Source organism: Diadema antillarum, unplaced genomic scaffold (genome assembly GCF_040938485.1).
Source record: "Diadema antillarum isolate AM-2024a unplaced genomic scaffold, OU_Dant_1.0 seq00003256_RagTag, whole genome shotgun sequence".
Taxonomy (NCBI): domain Eukaryota; kingdom Metazoa; phylum Echinodermata; class Echinoidea; order Diadematoida; family Diadematidae; genus Diadema; species Diadema antillarum.
This window is the reverse complement of record NW_027273840.1, coordinates 1-18,954: the sequence shown is the minus strand read 5'-3', so window position 1 is coordinate 18,954 and position 18,954 is coordinate 1. Positions and strand designations below refer to the sequence as shown.

The 18,954-nt window shown below is 40.9% G+C and overlaps 1 protein-coding gene across 1 annotated transcript; it reads right to left on the bottom strand.

Annotated features, from left to right (window-relative positions):
• Positions 1–253: 253 nt before the first annotated feature.
• On the bottom strand, positions 254–3,188 carry LOC139715310 (uncharacterized; the record flags this gene model as incomplete). Its single annotated transcript, XM_071626886.1, has 2 exons — positions 2,990–3,188; positions 254–2,355 (listed from the first exon to the last, which is right to left on the bottom strand). Coding segments are annotated over exons 1-2 (2,301 nt in total), but the record flags the coding sequence as incomplete, so codon positions are not given.
• Positions 3,189–18,954: the final 15,766 nt, after the last annotated feature.

The window sequence follows — 18,954 nt, the reverse complement described above, 5'->3', positions numbered from 1 at the left end:
CCCAAATACATACACACACACACACACACACACACACACGAAGGTTCGTTTTTCCGAAGTTTCGTTTTTTCCGAGGCTTCATTTATCCGAAACACACAATTCCCTATACCTAGAGGTTCGTTGATCCAAAAATGAAATTCGGAATAACGAACCTTCGGAATAATGAGCCTTCGGACGAATGAGCCTTCGGACGAATGAGCCTTCAGAATAACAAACTTTTGCAATAACGAAATGTAACCCCCTTCCCACATACCGACGCACACCCGAACCGATACCACATTCCTTCCTGATGAAACGATTTCCCAATGTTGACAGGGTTCTCTGCTTCCTCAGCGAACTTGTCTGCTGAGGCATTGAGACTCTTCACATCCGCTTGCAGTCTGATTTGTTTGGCTTTAAGTCCATCCAAACTGTCCATCAGCGCTTTTCGCTTCCCTTCTTTCTTTGCCTTTTCTTTGCTACGCCTCTCATCGTCTAGGTACATATGATAACGCTGGCGACCTGCAGATGCAGCCAACATGATGGACTTGTCAAGTTTGATGTTGTCAATACCTCCGACATGCTTGATATGGTCGTAAATGGCCCTCAATGATACAAGCGACTGTCCTTGGAGGTTGACCTCCTCCACTTCATTGTTAACGGAAAATTCTCGTTCGATAGAGGCTTGTCCATGGGACAATATGAGCATCATGCGAACTACATTCAATATTGTTGAATACCAAGACCCGGAAAGGAACTGGCACATGACAGAGTCCAATCTGTCTTTCTTTGCATCGAAGTCTCGCATCTCTGGACTTGTTGATGCCTCATCACATGCTTCGACATATTCCCTGATGATATCATCACATGAGTCCTCAAGCCTATTTTCGTCACTCAGGGTGCTAGGCATCCGCTTCAGTTTCGTCATCGAGTTGTCCTTGTCTCTCGCCATGTTCCGAGGATTCAAGCACCCCAAATTTCTCACTAGACCATACTTCAGCGGACATCGCTCAATAAGCTTCCGGGTCATAGCAGCAAGAAACTTCTTGGCTTGTGTGCGAAATTCAAGAACTCGGCGGTCACTGATGATCTTTTTCCCTGTCAGATCCTTCAGCTTCTTCTCAGTGTAGAATCCGATGTCAATCTTGGTCAAAGGAAGCTGAATGGCCTCATCACTGACATCTATCTGCATTATCTTGTAAGGAGAAGTTATGGTGTTCCTGTCCAGCTTCAAGAATCGCTGCATAACGGATGCAAGCATGCGAGTGAGGTCTTCAGCCAAGAAGGGCAACATTGGTGCATCAGTCTGGTAGTCTGTCAGGAAAGGATTAATCAGCTTTGCCACTGATATGAAGAAGTGCAGTCTTGCCACAAAATCTGGTATGCGAGTACATTTCAGAACAGTTTCGAAGGACTTGTTCTTTGGGTGAGGAATTTTCTTCTCTTCTACTGCTTTTACGTACATGCATACACTCTCCCAGATGTTGATTGCTCTCTCGGCAACAGGAAGGTTTTCCAGCCATCGGGTCTTGCAAAACTTGAGTGGCATGGTATGATCTCCAGTTATCTTCTGATAATCCTCTCTTCTGGCTGGGGAATCAGAAAACAAGTAGTACAAGGATGATAGAAAGCTTTCCACCTCCCATTCAGCTTCCTTGGCACCTGTCAAGAAAGCTCCATTAACTATATGGAGCCTACATGAGCCGATATTCAGGATGGATTGGTTCAAGTCAGCAGTGTACTGTCGCGTGAAGTCATCATAAATCCTCCAATTGACATTGGGACCATCCATGGATATTTGCAGTAACTTGTCCAAACCAACTGTGTGAAGAACTTTACTGATTTCTTCCTTCAGGTGAACAGCTGAGCCATGTCCGATAAACACAGACGTCAAGTACCGAGTACAAACTTGCCCATGCTGCCATGTTCTGATGAGGAAGTCCATCTGCTTTTTCTGCAGCTTCTGATTTAGACTTTCATCAAACAGTATCACATAGTGCTTTGATTGCTTGATGTTGTCATACAGGAGGTCTTGCACATACGGGCCCAAACCAAATACAGTTATGTACCGGCATTTTGTTTCTGATAACTGGAACCCTTTAGCAATTGCAGAGTCGGGAAACATTCTCTGGAATAGGATGTTGTTATGATGACAGGAATGGAATGACAAATGGTCTTCAACTAACTTCAGACACCATAGAATTTCTGCTTTCAGCGTATCTTCTCTGGCAGCAACAGTGGCAACTGGACTAGGTGTTACTTTGGAAGATGGAGCACAAGCGCTTGTACTTGCATCAGAATATTGCACACATGGAACTGATGAACCCATCTGTTGTTTTGGCTTGAAGAATGTGTTGATTGTGAGAACTGTTGATTCTACAAAACAAAACAAGAATAAGTCAAGAGCAAATCCATGGTGCATTGTCATGAACAAATGAACACATTTTGAGATTGGCTCATTAACTTTTGATTCGGGGCTCTGAATAATATAACTACATTACATAAGAAAGAGGGGAAAAAAAATCTCGGTACACATAGACCTAGACTTTCTTCCCATATCATTAGATTAATTACGCACATGCACCATTTGTCGTTTGACATAAGTAATTTTTAAAATTAACAATATCGCTTAAATTGTCAGAAATCTAATGTAGTTCAAAGTTAAAAAAGCTTTTTTCCTACAATGTTTTTTTCCTGCAATTTTTTTTCCTGCAAGTGACTCCTTCAGCCACGCTATAGCCCCGGGACGCTCCCGCTTGCGGGTGCGAGAGCTGCGTAAGCGGCCAAGCAGGTCGCACCAGCCGCTGCGGCCCAGTGCAGTCCCAGGTCCAGCGCATGCCAGCGGCTTTGCAAATTAAGGCGATCACAAGAATAATTTTTGTTCGTTTGTTTTTTTAACATAACAATCCAGTGTCCAACTACATTAATATTACATCTGAAAGACATAACATATCGTTGAAAAAAAGAAATATGACAGGCTAAAATATCGAAGATATTGTAAGGTACTCACTCTTATTTTGAATGTTCGTCTTGTGTTTGTCACTCTTCGCATGGCTCTTCAGCGCAGCTTCACCCATGTTGCGTATGGAGAAATTACACTGGCAAACACTGCATCTCGCTATTCCTGTATCTGTACTCACTTTCATAATCCATTCGCTGTAAGCTGAATTATTCAGCCAAGCTTCAATAAAATGACAGTTTCTCGGCATTTTGGTTTCAAACTGACAGCGACTCCCGACGTATTCTCCTCCACACTCGTGTTCACGGCGCGGCGTCTTGACAGTTCGATGTACTGTAATTCCACGGCCACATAGTTCAGGCAGTGGACTACGTACGTACATGAGCTATATTGTACACACATTGCATCACTTTATCACCGCATGTATACACGTACTGTACATGTATGCAGAATCAACGAATCATCACGCTACACATACACCATACATCCCGTAGTTTATTTACAATGCCCGACAAACAACAATCGATCACCACAAATGCATTTGAATTATTTTACAATAATAACAAAGAAACGTAAAGTTTGAAATATGAAATCATTTGTTTATTATCATTTACATATCTCACAAAACATCACATTAATGTCACAATTCTTTTGCATTTCCATGACTTTCCATGACATTTTCATCAAAATATCAGTTTTCCATGACATTCAAGGCCTGGAAATAGACTAAGCCAAATTCCATGACTTTCAAGGTTTTCCATGACCCGTACGAACCCTGGTTGATAAATAAGACATAATGGACCGTATGCAGAAAAGCAGCATCCGCCCGCACGCAAGCTCCACTCCGAATTCATATACAAATCTGCCAAACAAACTCATTAAATTCAAAGCTGCTGAAAATCAATATCAACGTTTATGCCAGCAACAGCTTACTAGGTATCCCTCCCCACGCGCAGCTAAAAACACATACGCAAAAAACTGACATAATAAACACATTCTTCCATCACACACACACACACACACACACAAACGGACACTAAATTATCATGTGCACGCGCACATACACACTTCCTTGAAACCTCACCGTGACTTTTTACATGGCATGTTTGCATGGATGTAGCCATGTAAGTTATGTGTTAGTACTTCAATGATTATGTCCAGAACGATATTACCCAGCAAAATGTGCTTCGAGGGCGTCACGGATTGTCGCCAGGCGACAATCCGTGACGGGGGCGACAATCCGTGCCGCCAACGCCCGTCACGGATTGTCGCCCCGAGCAGGAGGCGACAATCCGTGTAGGGGCGACAATCCGTGTCGCAACATATGGGATCATGCAAATGTTCAGAGAATAGTTTGGGGTCCCTGGGAGTCGAATTGGAGACCAGATTGTGTTAAATGTCTTCTGGCTGCAGGATAGATTTATTTTCCATTATCATCAATGGTAAATCAGTTTGATGTCAATATTGAGAATTTGATCATGTTCATCTGGATATTTTTTGTTGCAGTCAAACAAGATTTGACATTTAATGTAAATTTGTGTTGAGAGCACAAAACTTTGACATTGGGATAAGAAAAGAAAGGTTTTGTGTAGTTATGCAACTTCATCAGTTAAGTGAGCGATATGAAATTATAATGCTAGTTTCAAACATATATGTTTTGATGATGAAGTGTGTGCTTTGAGAATGATGGATATTTCTCGTGGTGTTACAGTCTACACTGCAAGTTAGTATGTTGTAGATTATTTTGTTCTGAATATAGCTCTGTTAATTAATGCTATTTTGTAGCTAGTGTGGATGATAATTCTATCAATAAAAATTCATTTTTCTAAATAGATATGCTTAATGAATGTGTTATAGGGTTCTTATCATCTGAATGTTATACACGAAACTAAGGTAATCCCTTGATAGTAAAGTATTTTACTATCAAATTTTGTTTAAATTATTTCACAAATAAGTGTGTACGTTGTGGCAAGAGACGAAAACAGGGTCAAAAGTGAAGAAAACTTCAGTTGTTTGAAAAAATAGAATTTTTTATCAGTTTGTTGACATGAACGTGTTTTAGAAGCAATTCAGTGGTTTGCTGGAATTATTATTTTCATGATGAAAACTGATATGGAAAAAATCAAGATGTTTAAAGGATGAGTTAATTGGAAATTATGATACTGGGTAAGATTAATGAATCGATCCTTTGTTGAATACAGTATACAGACCGTCCTGACAAGATTAGTATGCATGTATTTGGTGTTTAAAGGATCATTGTGTATTTGAATGATTACTTTTGTGTAAAGTTCTGTAAATGAACAAATGGTTGACAGGGATGGCATTTCTCTAGCATGCTGTGATGAAGTTATGTACTTCATTTAGATTGCAGAACGTACGTAGCTGCTTGTAGCATTTAACTGCTTTGTTTATTGTATTCTGGAAAGAGAGCTTGTAGTAAGTTGTGATTTACAGTAATATGTGTTGAGAATTAATGTATTTAGGTGTAATGACATTAATTGGGGGAATTTGTAGTAAATCACAATTTTTGTGGATAATAGCAGCAGAGTTCAGGTTGCAAATATACTTGAGTGTGTAAACTTCCTGCAGGAAATTACAAAGTTAAAGTATAGCTTTTAATTAAGTGCCTGTATTGTTGGTGAAGTTGACTTTAGGCTTGTACCATTTCTTGGGTTTGTCAGGATGGGCTATAAAGTTGTTGTTCCCACAGGATTAAAATAGCTTTTGTATATATGTGTGTTTAGAGGGATCTACAACTCTTTTGTATCTTGGGGCCATGAACGTTTTTATGTGCACAGGTTGGGGATTGCATTGTTTCGAACTGAATGGCCAGCCTGAATGTAATTGGGTCTGTACGTAGAGGGGATTAACTTTATGGGGATGAGCTTTGTCTGTAGTTTCTTTTGTTTTGAGTTGTTGTGGGTTAGCTTTCTTGGAGGAAGGGAGAGTCTAACCCTGGAGTTTGAGGAGTTCAGACATGGGCTAGTTTGTAGCTCTGATTTTTGGTTAGATATGAAGTCTGAAAATTGAAGTTGAAGGAGTGCAGACATGGGCTAGTTTGTAGCTCTTGCAGTGTGTATTTTGGATACAGAGAGTCTGAACTTGGACTTTAATAAGGGTAAAGACATGGGATAGATAGCTCTAAGCCCAGATGTATCTAGTCGGTGTTGTGGAATGTACTCCTTGTTGTGGAAGCTTGTGCTGCAATAAAAGGAACAAGGCATGTTATATACACACATGTTGAATCTCCCATTTTGTTTTTAATATACGTGAGGACTCCGATAAACTGAGATTGATGTGATTGAAGAGAAAAAGAAAAGTGAAAAAGAACCCGCATATCACAACAGTTGATTTCGCTGAACTTTTCTTGTGGCATGTGTCTTATAAAGAGCAAAGGAAAACACTATGCATCTTCGACATAAAGACTTCATAAAGCACCTGAAAAAAAAAAAACTGGGGTCATGCTACGAGACCGACACCCACGAGTTCGACATTTGAAAAAAAAAAGGTCCATGAGTCAAACATTCCATGAGTCGACACTAGGTAAAAAACAGCCCACGAGTTCGACATTACAAAACGGTCTCATGTTTGTTTATTGTCGAACTCATGGGCTAAATGACTCGTGGGTGTCGATCTCGTGACGTGCACTCAAATAACTAGATCACAAAGAGTCATGGGAAACGTTATAATTGCCCAAAGGTAAGTTGATGCCAACCATAATTTTCCAATTTTATCAATCTAATGACAGAGTCCAATTGAGTACACATGTCACACATCAAACTGATGCTGGCAAACTCAGCTGTTGTATACAATAATTATGATAAGGAGGTAACAGAAAGCATTGAGCACGTGTCATGTAAGTCATCATGAGTTCATAGACTGCATAATAAACAGACGTGTACCAAGTTGTTCCAATTTGTAATTCTCTTTATGTCTTTCATGGCTGTCAACTGCACATACATCCCAATTAAAAAGGAAAGAGGAAAATGCCATTAAAAATCACTATTAATTTCCTTCAAAGAGTATGGCAACAAACTATAGCACGTCTCGTTTTGCACACAGCGATAAGCAAAGAGCAAGTTCCATTTTACAGTGGCTCGTCGCCCAAATACGGCTATCTTTCTGCATAATCATGACAAATAAAATGACGAATGCGTGCTGCTTGTCAGTATTTACAAAGAGTTATCACTTGCAGTATCATGCGTCTTTGCGTATAACGTGATCTCGTTTACACGGTGTTTAATATGTTTGGCGAGTATCGTAAACGACGCCATTATGCCGTAAGAGAATAGGCAGAACTTGATAGCTCCTCACTTCAAGGGTCATAAAATCGCCGAGATTCGAGACCCTGACAAGAGATGTGCTTGGGAGCAGTCATTGTATCGAAAGGGTATACCTACCATAAAACAAATAAGCGGCACTTAAATCAAACCACAAGCATGTGACTTCTTACAACTAAGCATAAAATGAACTAATTTCTGAGCACACAAGAAAAATACCTATACACAGGGAGGGCACCTCCCTGCTATACACGAGCTTCATTTTAACGACAGTGATTAAACCCACATTCCTGATGTTTGAAAGCTTCCACGATACTCCTTTTCAAATATCTTCATCAATACGTTATTTTTGTTAATTTTGCCATGAAAGTGTTGTGAAGCATTGAAGGGATTGTATAGTTTTGGTCGAGACCTAACGTCAGGTTTATAACATCTTTTGGTGAGATAATGAGAAACCTCTCATGCAATATGAAAGAGCGTGTAATTTCAAGAAGGATTCAACGTTTATTTTAAAGATGAAAATTGGTCTTGAAATGACTGAGATATCCAAAACAGAGCGATCCTAATAAAAAGGTGCATTATAATTGTTTTGTTGTACTTTTTTTGTGTGTGGATGTCTCAGGCATTCCAAAACCGATTTTCATCAAATAAACTTTGAATTCCTCGTAGAATGGTATGCTCTGTAGAATTTCATGAGTGGTTTCTTGGTATCTCGCAAAAAGTGAAAAGCCCAATCCTCACCTCAACTAATACTATACCATCCCTTTAATTGTTTCACATTATTAGGTGATCCGAGTATCCTCTCGGATCACCTTTTGTATCTGTACTGATTCTTTATTCTTCTTTCTTTATTTCTCCTCAAAAGTTGTGCAGAGGTTAGCTCAGAAAGTCCTCTTCCTATCAATTTCAAAATTATACCATATACGTATCATGTCCCAAAGACGACAGATCTAGTAAAATCATTGTGGTCAGTCGACCGTGACGTCACTATGACGTCATTATATGCAAACACATTTTCATTCTTATCTCATTAATGGAATGGAATTTTTCAATGAAATTTACGTCACATATAGTTCAAGTCAAGCTGATTCTACACATATTCTCAAAATTCATCTATACCAAGAAAACGTGCGCGTAGGCGCGCGTTGAAATATTTACATGCTCCGATCGAGCTCAATTTTTTTTGCACACGTTTCAGACCATTTGGAGCATTTTTTGAAAAATTGAAAAAAAAATTGGACGGACGCGTACGCGCGCGAACATATGCGCATGCACTGCTCATATGCAATACAAATTTCCCATTTTTTTCATACGGATCGGATGTCTAAAATGTCAAGGAATATTTCTATCAAGTTTCAAGTCAATCCGACTCAATATGACGTCATACGGCCCCGTCAAAGTTGAAATTCCGCGCGCGCGTCAATGGCGATGTACAGTGCAAGTATGCCAAAAAACCGCTAATTTTAAATTCGATTTTACTCGTCAGGATGGACGGTGACCTCCCATTTTCTTTACATATTCTGAAAGCTGATGAGTTGCACATGTCATTTCATGGGTTGGCGATGCTGAAAAAATGATTAAAAGATATCAAATTTCTTAATGAAATAAAAAAAGTAAATTTTCAAAATGACGTCATCGAATTTCAAGTTCACTCGAGCGTATCTTACTTATCCTTTGCCGATCTTCACCCAGATTTCAGTATATTGTAGCTTATTTAATGTTCTTTCATAATTTAAATCACAAAATTTTGATTGGATGACGGCATCACCTCGTAAAAATGGATTGAACTTAACCTTGTCAAATTTGACGAGTTTGCGTGTTATCTCTATGGGCGTGCAGTTTTTCTGGAAATGAAAATTGACATGACTATCTTTATCGAGCACTAGCTCAATTATCCTGCCGTGAATTTCTCCTAGATTTTAATATGTTGTAGCTGAGACTTTGGGCTATCGTCAATGTACTCTCTCAGTTTTTTCTTACGACGTCGACATTACGTAAAAAAACTTGGCTGAAATTAAAGCTTGTCTTCGATGTATTGAGATATTTCTTTCTTTGTGCAACTTTCTTTGCAATAACTCAGGAAAAACAGCCCCTATCACCCCCATATTTTGCACATGTTTACTTCATGTCACGTACATTATTTCATAAAATAACAACTACTTGATCGGACACCATCTTGGGTATAGATTTTCATAGATTTTCATCCTGTATCTTGGTGAATACATGTCCTTTCCTTCCCATATTTTGCACACGCAGTGACCATGTTACAAGAATCATTTCGCGAAATAACCACTTTTTGCTCAGATGCCATCTTGGGTGTGCAAAGTGAGGTCTAAGGTCAAATATATTTCATTTTGTATTTTCGTTAGTGTATGCGGAATTCAGTATCAAAGATGGCAGGTCTGACTCCCTTTTCTAAATGAAAAAAAAAATCCAAACATCACACGGCCAATGTCTGTAAACACAGATGAAACCTGTATGGTCATGCCTACTGCGATCAGGACTCGAATCATTGATTTCCAAATAGACCGGATCACCTAATTTGTCAGTGTTGACAAATTCCATGTATAGTTCTTTTTTTCATTTCATACAAAATGCTCCCGCTTCTAAATTGTGTCCTACTGATGACGACAAACATCCCTGCATTGAGAACACTCTCTAAGTATAATGACCGAAATGACTCAAACTCAACAGAGGGAAAGATAAAGAAGGGATATAAACAGTGAACAGGCTTTTTACATGTAACCAGGGCGGACACACCAAGAACCACATCCAATAACCTTATAACACCTCTTCACCTATATACTAGTACACTTCAGAATGAAGAATTGGTCGCTACAAAATGCAATCTCTTCGTTTGTGGGTGTTACTCTGGTCTACTTAATGTGAGTTCGCAGGTGAGGACAGACCTGGCAGAAGTAATTTTGTGAAGGACTGACAAAGAGAGGAATAAACAAATTATCTTGATGGAGGTCTTATATGATAGTTCTTTTATTTACTTTATACCTTTGTGTAGAGACTCGGCCTCTCGCTATGGACCACTAGCACGCACGTTTTAGCAAAGGAGTGCGCGCGGGTTTGAGCAAAGAAAAAAAAAGAGAAAGAAGCAACCTATAACGGGATTTATGAGCTCTAACACAATGCAGGTGCATCGCCATTATCCGTGACCATGTAATATAATAGAAATACTTCATCCATTCAGATTCCAAACCAAGGTCCATTGGCAATCCTATAATTATCCATCTATCTAAGCTTTGTTAAATTCGTGGCTTCCCAAACACTACATGATGGTATCAAATTTAAATGTGATACATTTCTGCAGCCTCCTCTAAACACACATCAAAACACACACACATCCACACACACACACACATACACACACAAACACACTCATCACAAGGCAGCAAGCACGAACACACGTTTTAGATGGTAATGGCAACCCTTTCTATCAGAAAATAAATTACTCCAACCTTGGTCAGGTAAGCAGAAGTGTGTTACCTATTTGTACTGTGGTCAACCCCTTGTGGCGTTGTCTAAGAAAAAATCACACAAGTATAAGTAAAATTGAAGAAAGATTTTACACTCTCCTTGTTTGAAAGGCTCGTGTCTGTACCCAAAAAATAAATAAAAAAACAAACCTCGCGAAGCAGTTACATGTATCAATTTCTTTATCCTGTGTACACGATTTTACTTACAGTATATAGATGCAAATTCCAAAATGTAAAACCTTGCTTTGAATACTACATTTCTTTTATTCGCTTGAAATATAAAAAGGAACATTTTATAGCTTCTAAAAGCGGGAAGTTAGGCACTCATTTAAAAAAGAAACATTGTCTTCCTGCTCTGATTGTTGATCAGTCATATGTAGGCCTATAACATTTACCCTTTGCATAGTTTAGTTATGCCTTGCAGCCTAAATAAACAGAAGGGTAAAAAGTGCTAAACGTTACATTCAGACTATCACAGCTGAGATCATGACGTGAATGGAATACCAAAAATAGTAGCATACTTCTGAACTGCTATAACCAAGTGTATACTAGTATAGTCGAAATTTGAGCGCAAGATTTCCTAATATCCCCCACTTCTCGTTCTCCACCATATGTCATATGTGTGTGAGAGCGTGCATCCGTGCGTAAGCTAATAAGGCTCGGGTATAGACCCCGTTTACAGTGCGAGGCTCGGCCGCGGCTCGGCCGCGGCCATGCCCAGCCTCGCTTCAGTGTAAACGCGCAAAAGGCCAAATGCGAGGCCAAAATTGGCCTCGCATTTGGCCTCGCTCTTGAGGTGGTCTCGGCCGCGGCCGAGCCGCGGCCGAGCCCGGCCTTTTCTTGGTGTAAACGCAAACTGGGCCAAATGCGCGGACAATTGCGCGGACAATTTTAGTCTGGCTTCCAAACCCTCTGCCTGTATCTTTCGCTATTCAGGATATTAACCCCCTCAACGTCGAAAACTAGTATAGTTTAACTCTTAATGTGCCAGGCCCAAAACCCCTAACGTGCCAGAGGTTTTTACTTAAGGCCAGAATGTATCGAAACTGGACTGACAATGTAATTTAAAACTGCCATATCTTTCAAACTATCGACTGTTTTGAATTGAGTTCTACACAACAAATATCAAGAAATGACTGTTCTTTCGTGCCATGTAGTCAGTTTTCCGTAATATCTATCTGAACTTGAAATATTGCAGAAATGAATAATATCATCAAAAAATTATTGGAATTTTTTGTGTAGTATGAAAAGAAAGAGTCAGTCGTGGTTTTTCTTCAATAGAACGCTCCCTTGACTCTGTGAGAAAGTTTTAGAGCTACATCTCCCGTTTCAAATGACAGCAAAATTGTCTTCTAGAATTGTATGATTCCAAAGATACAAGCGGTTTATTTTGTCTTAGCAATTTCTCTTTCTGCCTCAGTAATTCATTCCCAAATCTGAGTCCTTTAGTCCCAGATCCTGTATTTGAAACTAAAGTAATTGTCCCGGGCCCTGGAAAGTGTCTTTTGTCCACTTGAGAAGGAAGCACCCTCTAATCCTACTTTTGTCTATGCGGACTACGGGCGGGCGCACTCTATTGAAATCGGCAGGCCTTTGTCAGCGAGGATTTGTGCGCGCGCAATTCCTTGGTAACGGCGGAGATCATCCGAGTACTGATTGAGTACAATACACACTAGCGGTTGCTAGGGGCAGCTTGAAGGATGAACATGACTCCTGATCGAAAGCGAAGATGCTGCCGTGATCTGACCGATAAAAGTGCACACGCCTTCCAGTTTTTATTTGTCTAACGCTGTATCAATCAAGAATGTTGATCCGATCAACCTATTGCCAGCCACTGTCCATCCGATCACAACATTACCAAAATATTATAACAAAGTTAATTCACGGTAGTATACCACTTTTGTGTTTATTGCCAATCCAGAGAAATCAAAGTAAAGTGGGTTTGGCTAGAAAACCAGTTCAATCTCAGCACCACGAGGTCAGTCGCTCGGAGCAGCACACCACGTGCTTGTAAGCCCAGCGCTGGTGTTTGAAGCCATGTGCGTGCAACTGAAAAGCTCACCATTCATTTCATGATTCGGTAAAATAGCGCTACGTTGGGAGGAGCCCTCTCATTCTCGAAACGATCATCTCACTTTGAAATAGTAAAGTTCAATAGCGCTGTACTTGTGAACTATGCGGCCAGAGTTGTGAAGTAATTGAATCTTGCAAACGAATGAATTCAGTCAGATTTGAAATTTCCAAAAGCCCGATCAGAACAGCGAAAATAACAACGAATTGAGACAAGACACTAAAACATGACACAGATAAACAGTGAAAGGAAAGGCAGCTTTGCACATATCATGATGAAGGAGCGAACAATGCAATTACATTCAACAAAATCATTACGGTACAAATAACACTTAAAAAGAATCAAAAGCCCCCTGACAGTAGGCCTGATCTGCATAGCAAAATTGGTGACAAGAAGACAAAACTGTAGGTGCCGACAAGTATAAAATCACGTTTTACATTGCTGGTATGCTTTTTCAATGTTTGCTGTCTTTGATTGTCTTTAGTCTCATTCGCCGTGAAACATTTGATTATCTGAATATGACATTATTCAACGGCACATTCCATACTTTCACATGGCGTCAGAAATCTCTATAGCGCCTGCCAATATAGGTTTCATACCGAGCGATTTGTAACCATCAGAATTATTTTGAACGTTCATGGAAATCATAACATCGATCACTCTACTGTTGAAGTTCCTTCATTGGTTTATAATAGCCGATGGATGTTAGTTCCGTACTTGAATTCGTACCTTCATTGCGTTGTGACACAGTTTTCATGAAGCAGCATCATCCGACATTTCTTTCTTTCTTTTTTTGTGTGATCTCCAACACTGTTTTACTCCAAGGACTGAACAGCGGGATCTGAGTTTGAAGTTTTCAAAATCTGCATGCTAACAAATAGTTTGATGTTACTTTGCATCCTCTCTCTCTCTCTCTCCCTCTCTCTCTTATCTAAAGTCCTACGTAATAATAACTTTGAAGGATTTGCTTGAGTTTGAACATTTTCCTCTTCACCTGCGACTCGGGGAAAATAACACGTTTCTATAAGAGGTAGGATAAACGATAAGCAAAGCTCAACAAATAACATAAATGCGTAAATATACTTTAATTCTGTGTCTCACAGAGCGATGAATGTTTGGAAACCTCTCAAATTTTAGGTTTCGAGCTTCCTAAACAGTTGAAATCAAAATCAAACAAGAAAACCCGTTTGCGAATTTGATATTGGCTGTCTACGAATTACTGATCGAATTCTGTTCTACTTTATCGAGACTGTGCTGTAGGGATTGTGTCTGCATCATTGCTTGGCGATAAACGATACAGCTTCGATTTTTGTTATCATGAAATGATAAATAATTATTGATCATTTTGCGTGGTTGAGTAAACAATTTCTATAATACACCAATCGACTGTCGATGGTTCTTTTTTGTTTGTTTTGATTTTGTTTTTGTTTTTGGCCAAAAGAAATAAGATAAATATTCTTGACGTTCGCAACGATTCTGGTCGCTAATTCGAGAGTACGTAGTTACAGACATTTACTGTTCCCATAGCCAAGGTTATTTACACGCTATTTATAGCCGGAAAGCTACAAGAACCAAAACATCCTCCAAAATACGGCAGGACAATGACAAATTTTACGGATACGGAGATACGCTCAATGCGTGAAAACTAGTTTTCTTCAAAATGTATAGAGAAAAGAAGAAGCAACATAATAAGAGAGAAGGCATGCCGAAAGAGGTACAGTATGAAGACCAATTGAAGAGAAACCCTCAAAGAAAAAAAAAATGCAACCGTGGACGCAAGCACAAAAACAAAAACCAGTACATGGAAAACAACATAGTTTGACTGATTTTCACGTGCACATCGTCACATACATATAGAAAATCAGGCTCTATAATGTACTTTCATATCGGTGGAGTAAAACCAATACAGCCAGTTTGCGCTAAAATTACAGTTCCAGTCACTTTCGTAAGTTTGAGAAAAAAAAAATCGGTTTTGGGTCAAAACCAGGGTTGATTAGTATTTGTACTATTTGCATGTCGTCGCTCAAAACAACAGCTCTATTTGCTCTTTGCGAACGCTGCCTACAATTTTCAAACTGAACTAAGCAAAATAATGTTCATCTTTTGCGATCTATATTTTGTCTGAAATTCCGAAACACTAGATTTCTACTTTGAATTTCATTTCGCTTCGAACTAGGAGAAGGTAATCACGCAAAAACAAACTACGAACTACGTGTGGTACCAAGCGGCATAGTTTACAGGTCTACTTTCCGTTCACTGCACACGTGCATAAGACAAGAACAAAAGCGTCTTCTTCTTTTGTATGCTAGCGTGGGGACGATTAGTGAAGTTCACCAAAATAAAAGGATGAAAGACTTGACCGACGAACGCAAGCTTACCGTCTTTGAGGGACAAAATCAAAGCAGCTTCCCGCCGGACAGCATCCAAGCGGAACAATACAACTGGAACCGCATAGGCAATACACGCAGATTAAATAGCATACACACGCGTGGTTTACCAATGAGACTTTTGATCTATACATATCTCGCAGTGGGTGCGCTCGCTGCGGATTTTCCCGACGCGAAAAAAATACATCTAGCCGAAAAATCACGTATTTACTCAAAATTTTCCAATGTAAGCATACTCATATTTTTGGTGAAAACGATGGCTATGCTAGTCAGCTACCAGTACATATCATTGTCAGTTTCTTGGTGTAACACATTATGGTACCATAAGAACTTAAATAATCAATGTTTTTCGCGCTCTTCTTTGTCGCCGATCGGCGACCATGGCACGTCAGCACTAAGGTCGCCGTTCGGCGACCATGGCACGTTAAGAGTTAAGGTGGTTTTGTCCTGCAAAGGATTCTTTCCTTCGGCAAAGGCCTTTGCCCGAACGGCGACTTCGTCGCCACGGAATTCGTTTGGCAAAGGGTCTGAAAACCAGACAATACCAAATTGCATTTGTTTACAAGCAGAGCGCCACTACGACAAAATATTGAAAGGTTTTAATCAAAAGCGCGGCCGAGCCCGGCAGTGTAAACGGACAAAATTGCGGGGCCCGGCCTCGCAATTGAGGCTGGGCTCGGCCGCGGCTCGGCCCAGCCCCGCACTGTAAACGGGGTCTTAGTGTAGAATGCATTGAGCTACATCTCATTGTAGCTCCATGGTAGAGTGCATACACCTATACTGTGTGTGCGGGGGGGGGGGGGGGGACATAGTTACTTCTTTCCGAAAATTTTCCTTTTTTTCTTCTCCTTCTTTCAGTAAATGTATCAGCGTAGTAGTATGGTGTGAAGTGCAGACAAGTACATTGTAGGACTACTTTCGAAGCATTTGCTGTGAGGGTATGCACAGTGCAGTGCAGCTAAAACCTGTTCCAGAATGGATTTCCATCTCACGACACGACATAATTATGCTATAATAGTGGCCATAGGGAGGTGTTCTCTTCCCACCTGCTTGTTCCTGGACAGTTGCTCCGGTCTTATATTCTACAAGGTCTTGATAGGGTTAGGGTGAGGGGTGTGATTTAGTTTTAGGTTTGATTTGATATGAGGATTAGGATTAGGGTTATGTATGTGTGTGTAATTTATGTTTGACATAGCGTGCAGCTATTTCATGGAAGCAATTGTCACAGGAGCAAATGTCATGGAACCAATTTTTGCAACTATAGTAGAGAAGAGGTGCACTTGATGGTGTGGACAGGTACCGTAGGCGCGGGCATAACGGCGCTGTACCATCTCCAACCTGTTGATGTCAGTTTGCGTAAACTGATCCCATGCTGGCATAGTATACTCCATGATTGGTCTCAAAAGGGGCAGGTAATATTCTATTGATTCTGTTGCTGAAGATACCATCACACCAAAACCACAACAACTAAGAACACATATGAAGACAAACCATAATGCACGTTATCCCGCCTTGAAACCTTTGGTCATATTATGTATATGCAAGTGACCTTCGCTATATCGACCTGAACTTTTGCCGAGTTAAAATCAACAACTAGAAAACCCTATGTATAAATCACAAAGGAACCTGTAGAGCTATATACATTATTTTCAGTACTTATGAAATGAGTCATATGAATCTCCCATGAGTAACCAATATCAGCAGCAGTGTTAAGGCCCTGTCACACTTTTCCGGGCAAGCCTTGAATGTGATTTGCGGAGAGCAATTTTCGCTGCCCTGAGATCAACGCAGATGGCCCACACATAAGAATAAATTGCATGTATCTCGCCCGTAGTTGCCCGGAGGTGCGCACGCAAATCTTACCCCGCAGTCATGTTTAGGGCCTGTCACACTTTTCCGGGCGTGGATTTTCTAGTATGCAGGACAATTTCAAAGGGCGGGCAAGAATTTGGGCGAGTTTTGCATGCGACTTGCCTGCGTGCTACTCAGTTCTACTTGAGGGTATTCTATGTGATCTGCATATCATGAGCATGGGGGCTGACGCGAGTGAAGGACTATTCATTTGGCCGAGGTCCCAGAGAATGTCATTATATCCTGGCCGCAGCCGACTCTCAACCAGCAGAGAAGCAGTATAACTGACCATTAGCATAAGCACGCAATTAATTAATAGTATATCTCGCTCCACGCCCGCAAAATTGACGAGGTACACGGATGTTGGCAGTATCGACACCGTTCCTTGCAAGTAAAACACACGTATTATGCTCGTAGAATCCCCGCAGATTAAAGAGGCACATTGACACAGATCTACGGGCTACCTATACGTACTTCAAGCGGGTTAACTGCCTGTGACTTGCAGCAGCGACGGGCCTCCTACTGTTATTCTGCTTGGACCTTTGCTGGCAATCCCCGCGACTCGCTTACCCGGCATACTCAAAACTTGGCTGCGGGTAAATCGGACTTGCGTGCACACCTCCGGGCAGCTACGTGCAAGATACTGTCACTGGTGCGCAGGCCATCTGCGGGGACCTCCGCGGGCAGCAATAAGGTTGTTCCCCGTAAGTCACAAGCAAGCTTGCATGCCCGGAAAGGTGTGACGGGCACTTCAGCATGCTCAAAACTTGTTCTCCGGGTTAGTCGCGGGGATTACCCGCAAAGGTCTACGCAGAACACAAGTAGAGTAAGGGCCATAGCGGCAGCACCTTGCAGGCGACTCCCGCGCAACTTGCCCTTTAACTAGAACGTGAGTAGAACATAGCACACGTCCAGCAGGTAAGACGCACGCGGAACTTGCCCAAATCCTTGTCCACCCGCAGAAAGTTTTCCTGCGTGCTGGAAAATCCATACACGCAAAAAGCCCGCATAGCTTGCCCTGAAAGATGTGACAGGGCCTTTACAAGAGGATTATGAAGAACAGTAGGCCCCACTAGCTATAGGTCATATAATTGCTTATGCATGATTGCTTCAAAGGTTTCTTCTACATAGGAGCGATGATACGAATGGATCGTGGTATTATACTCTGTACCTTGGCGAGTTACTACGTGAAATGCTGGGCATAATTTCAGTTACAGTCACTGATTACACTTACATAAGCACTACAAAACAGTACATCAAAGAATTTTAATCCACGTCCGAAATACGCACGCTTCAATGGACCTTGGCAGGCAATCAAGATCTACCGATATACGCCTAATACACTAAGTTTACGAGTTTGTGATTTTAGCTCACCATGCCCATGTACTCCTTCAGCCTGATCGGTTCACCTCTAAACCTGCTCACAGTCCGATCAGTGCCCGGAAACAAATTGAGGTAATGGGTCCCCTGGAATAGACAAGTTACTGCTATAGATCGTTTCTACTCAAGTGCGGTAACACGCAGTCCTCCTCTCATTGTAATCCATTCATTTAGTATCCTCTCATCAGCGGGATTTCTCGAGAATATGGTCTAGCAGTGGAGCGGGGGTACTCCAAGTTTGTTGACTTGCTTGGAGACGCTTTGCCTACTACCGTATACGACTGAAGCGTTGTAGATGAAAAGGAAGAGCGACACGCTTGGCGCAACAGACACCCTGGTCAGCCAGCTGCAGAAATTATTTGAGAAAAATGTTTGCCGAGCGGTTCTTCTGTGCAGTCAAGCGAGAACACGCACAACCAGCGCCGCATTCGCCCATCAACAACGTGCACAGATCAATGTAACTGGGTTGACATTAGGGCTGCAAACCGTGCTAAAATTACACACAATATCATTTATTGTGTTCTTACTTTCTTTTCGCGTTATTAATTTTTAATATATA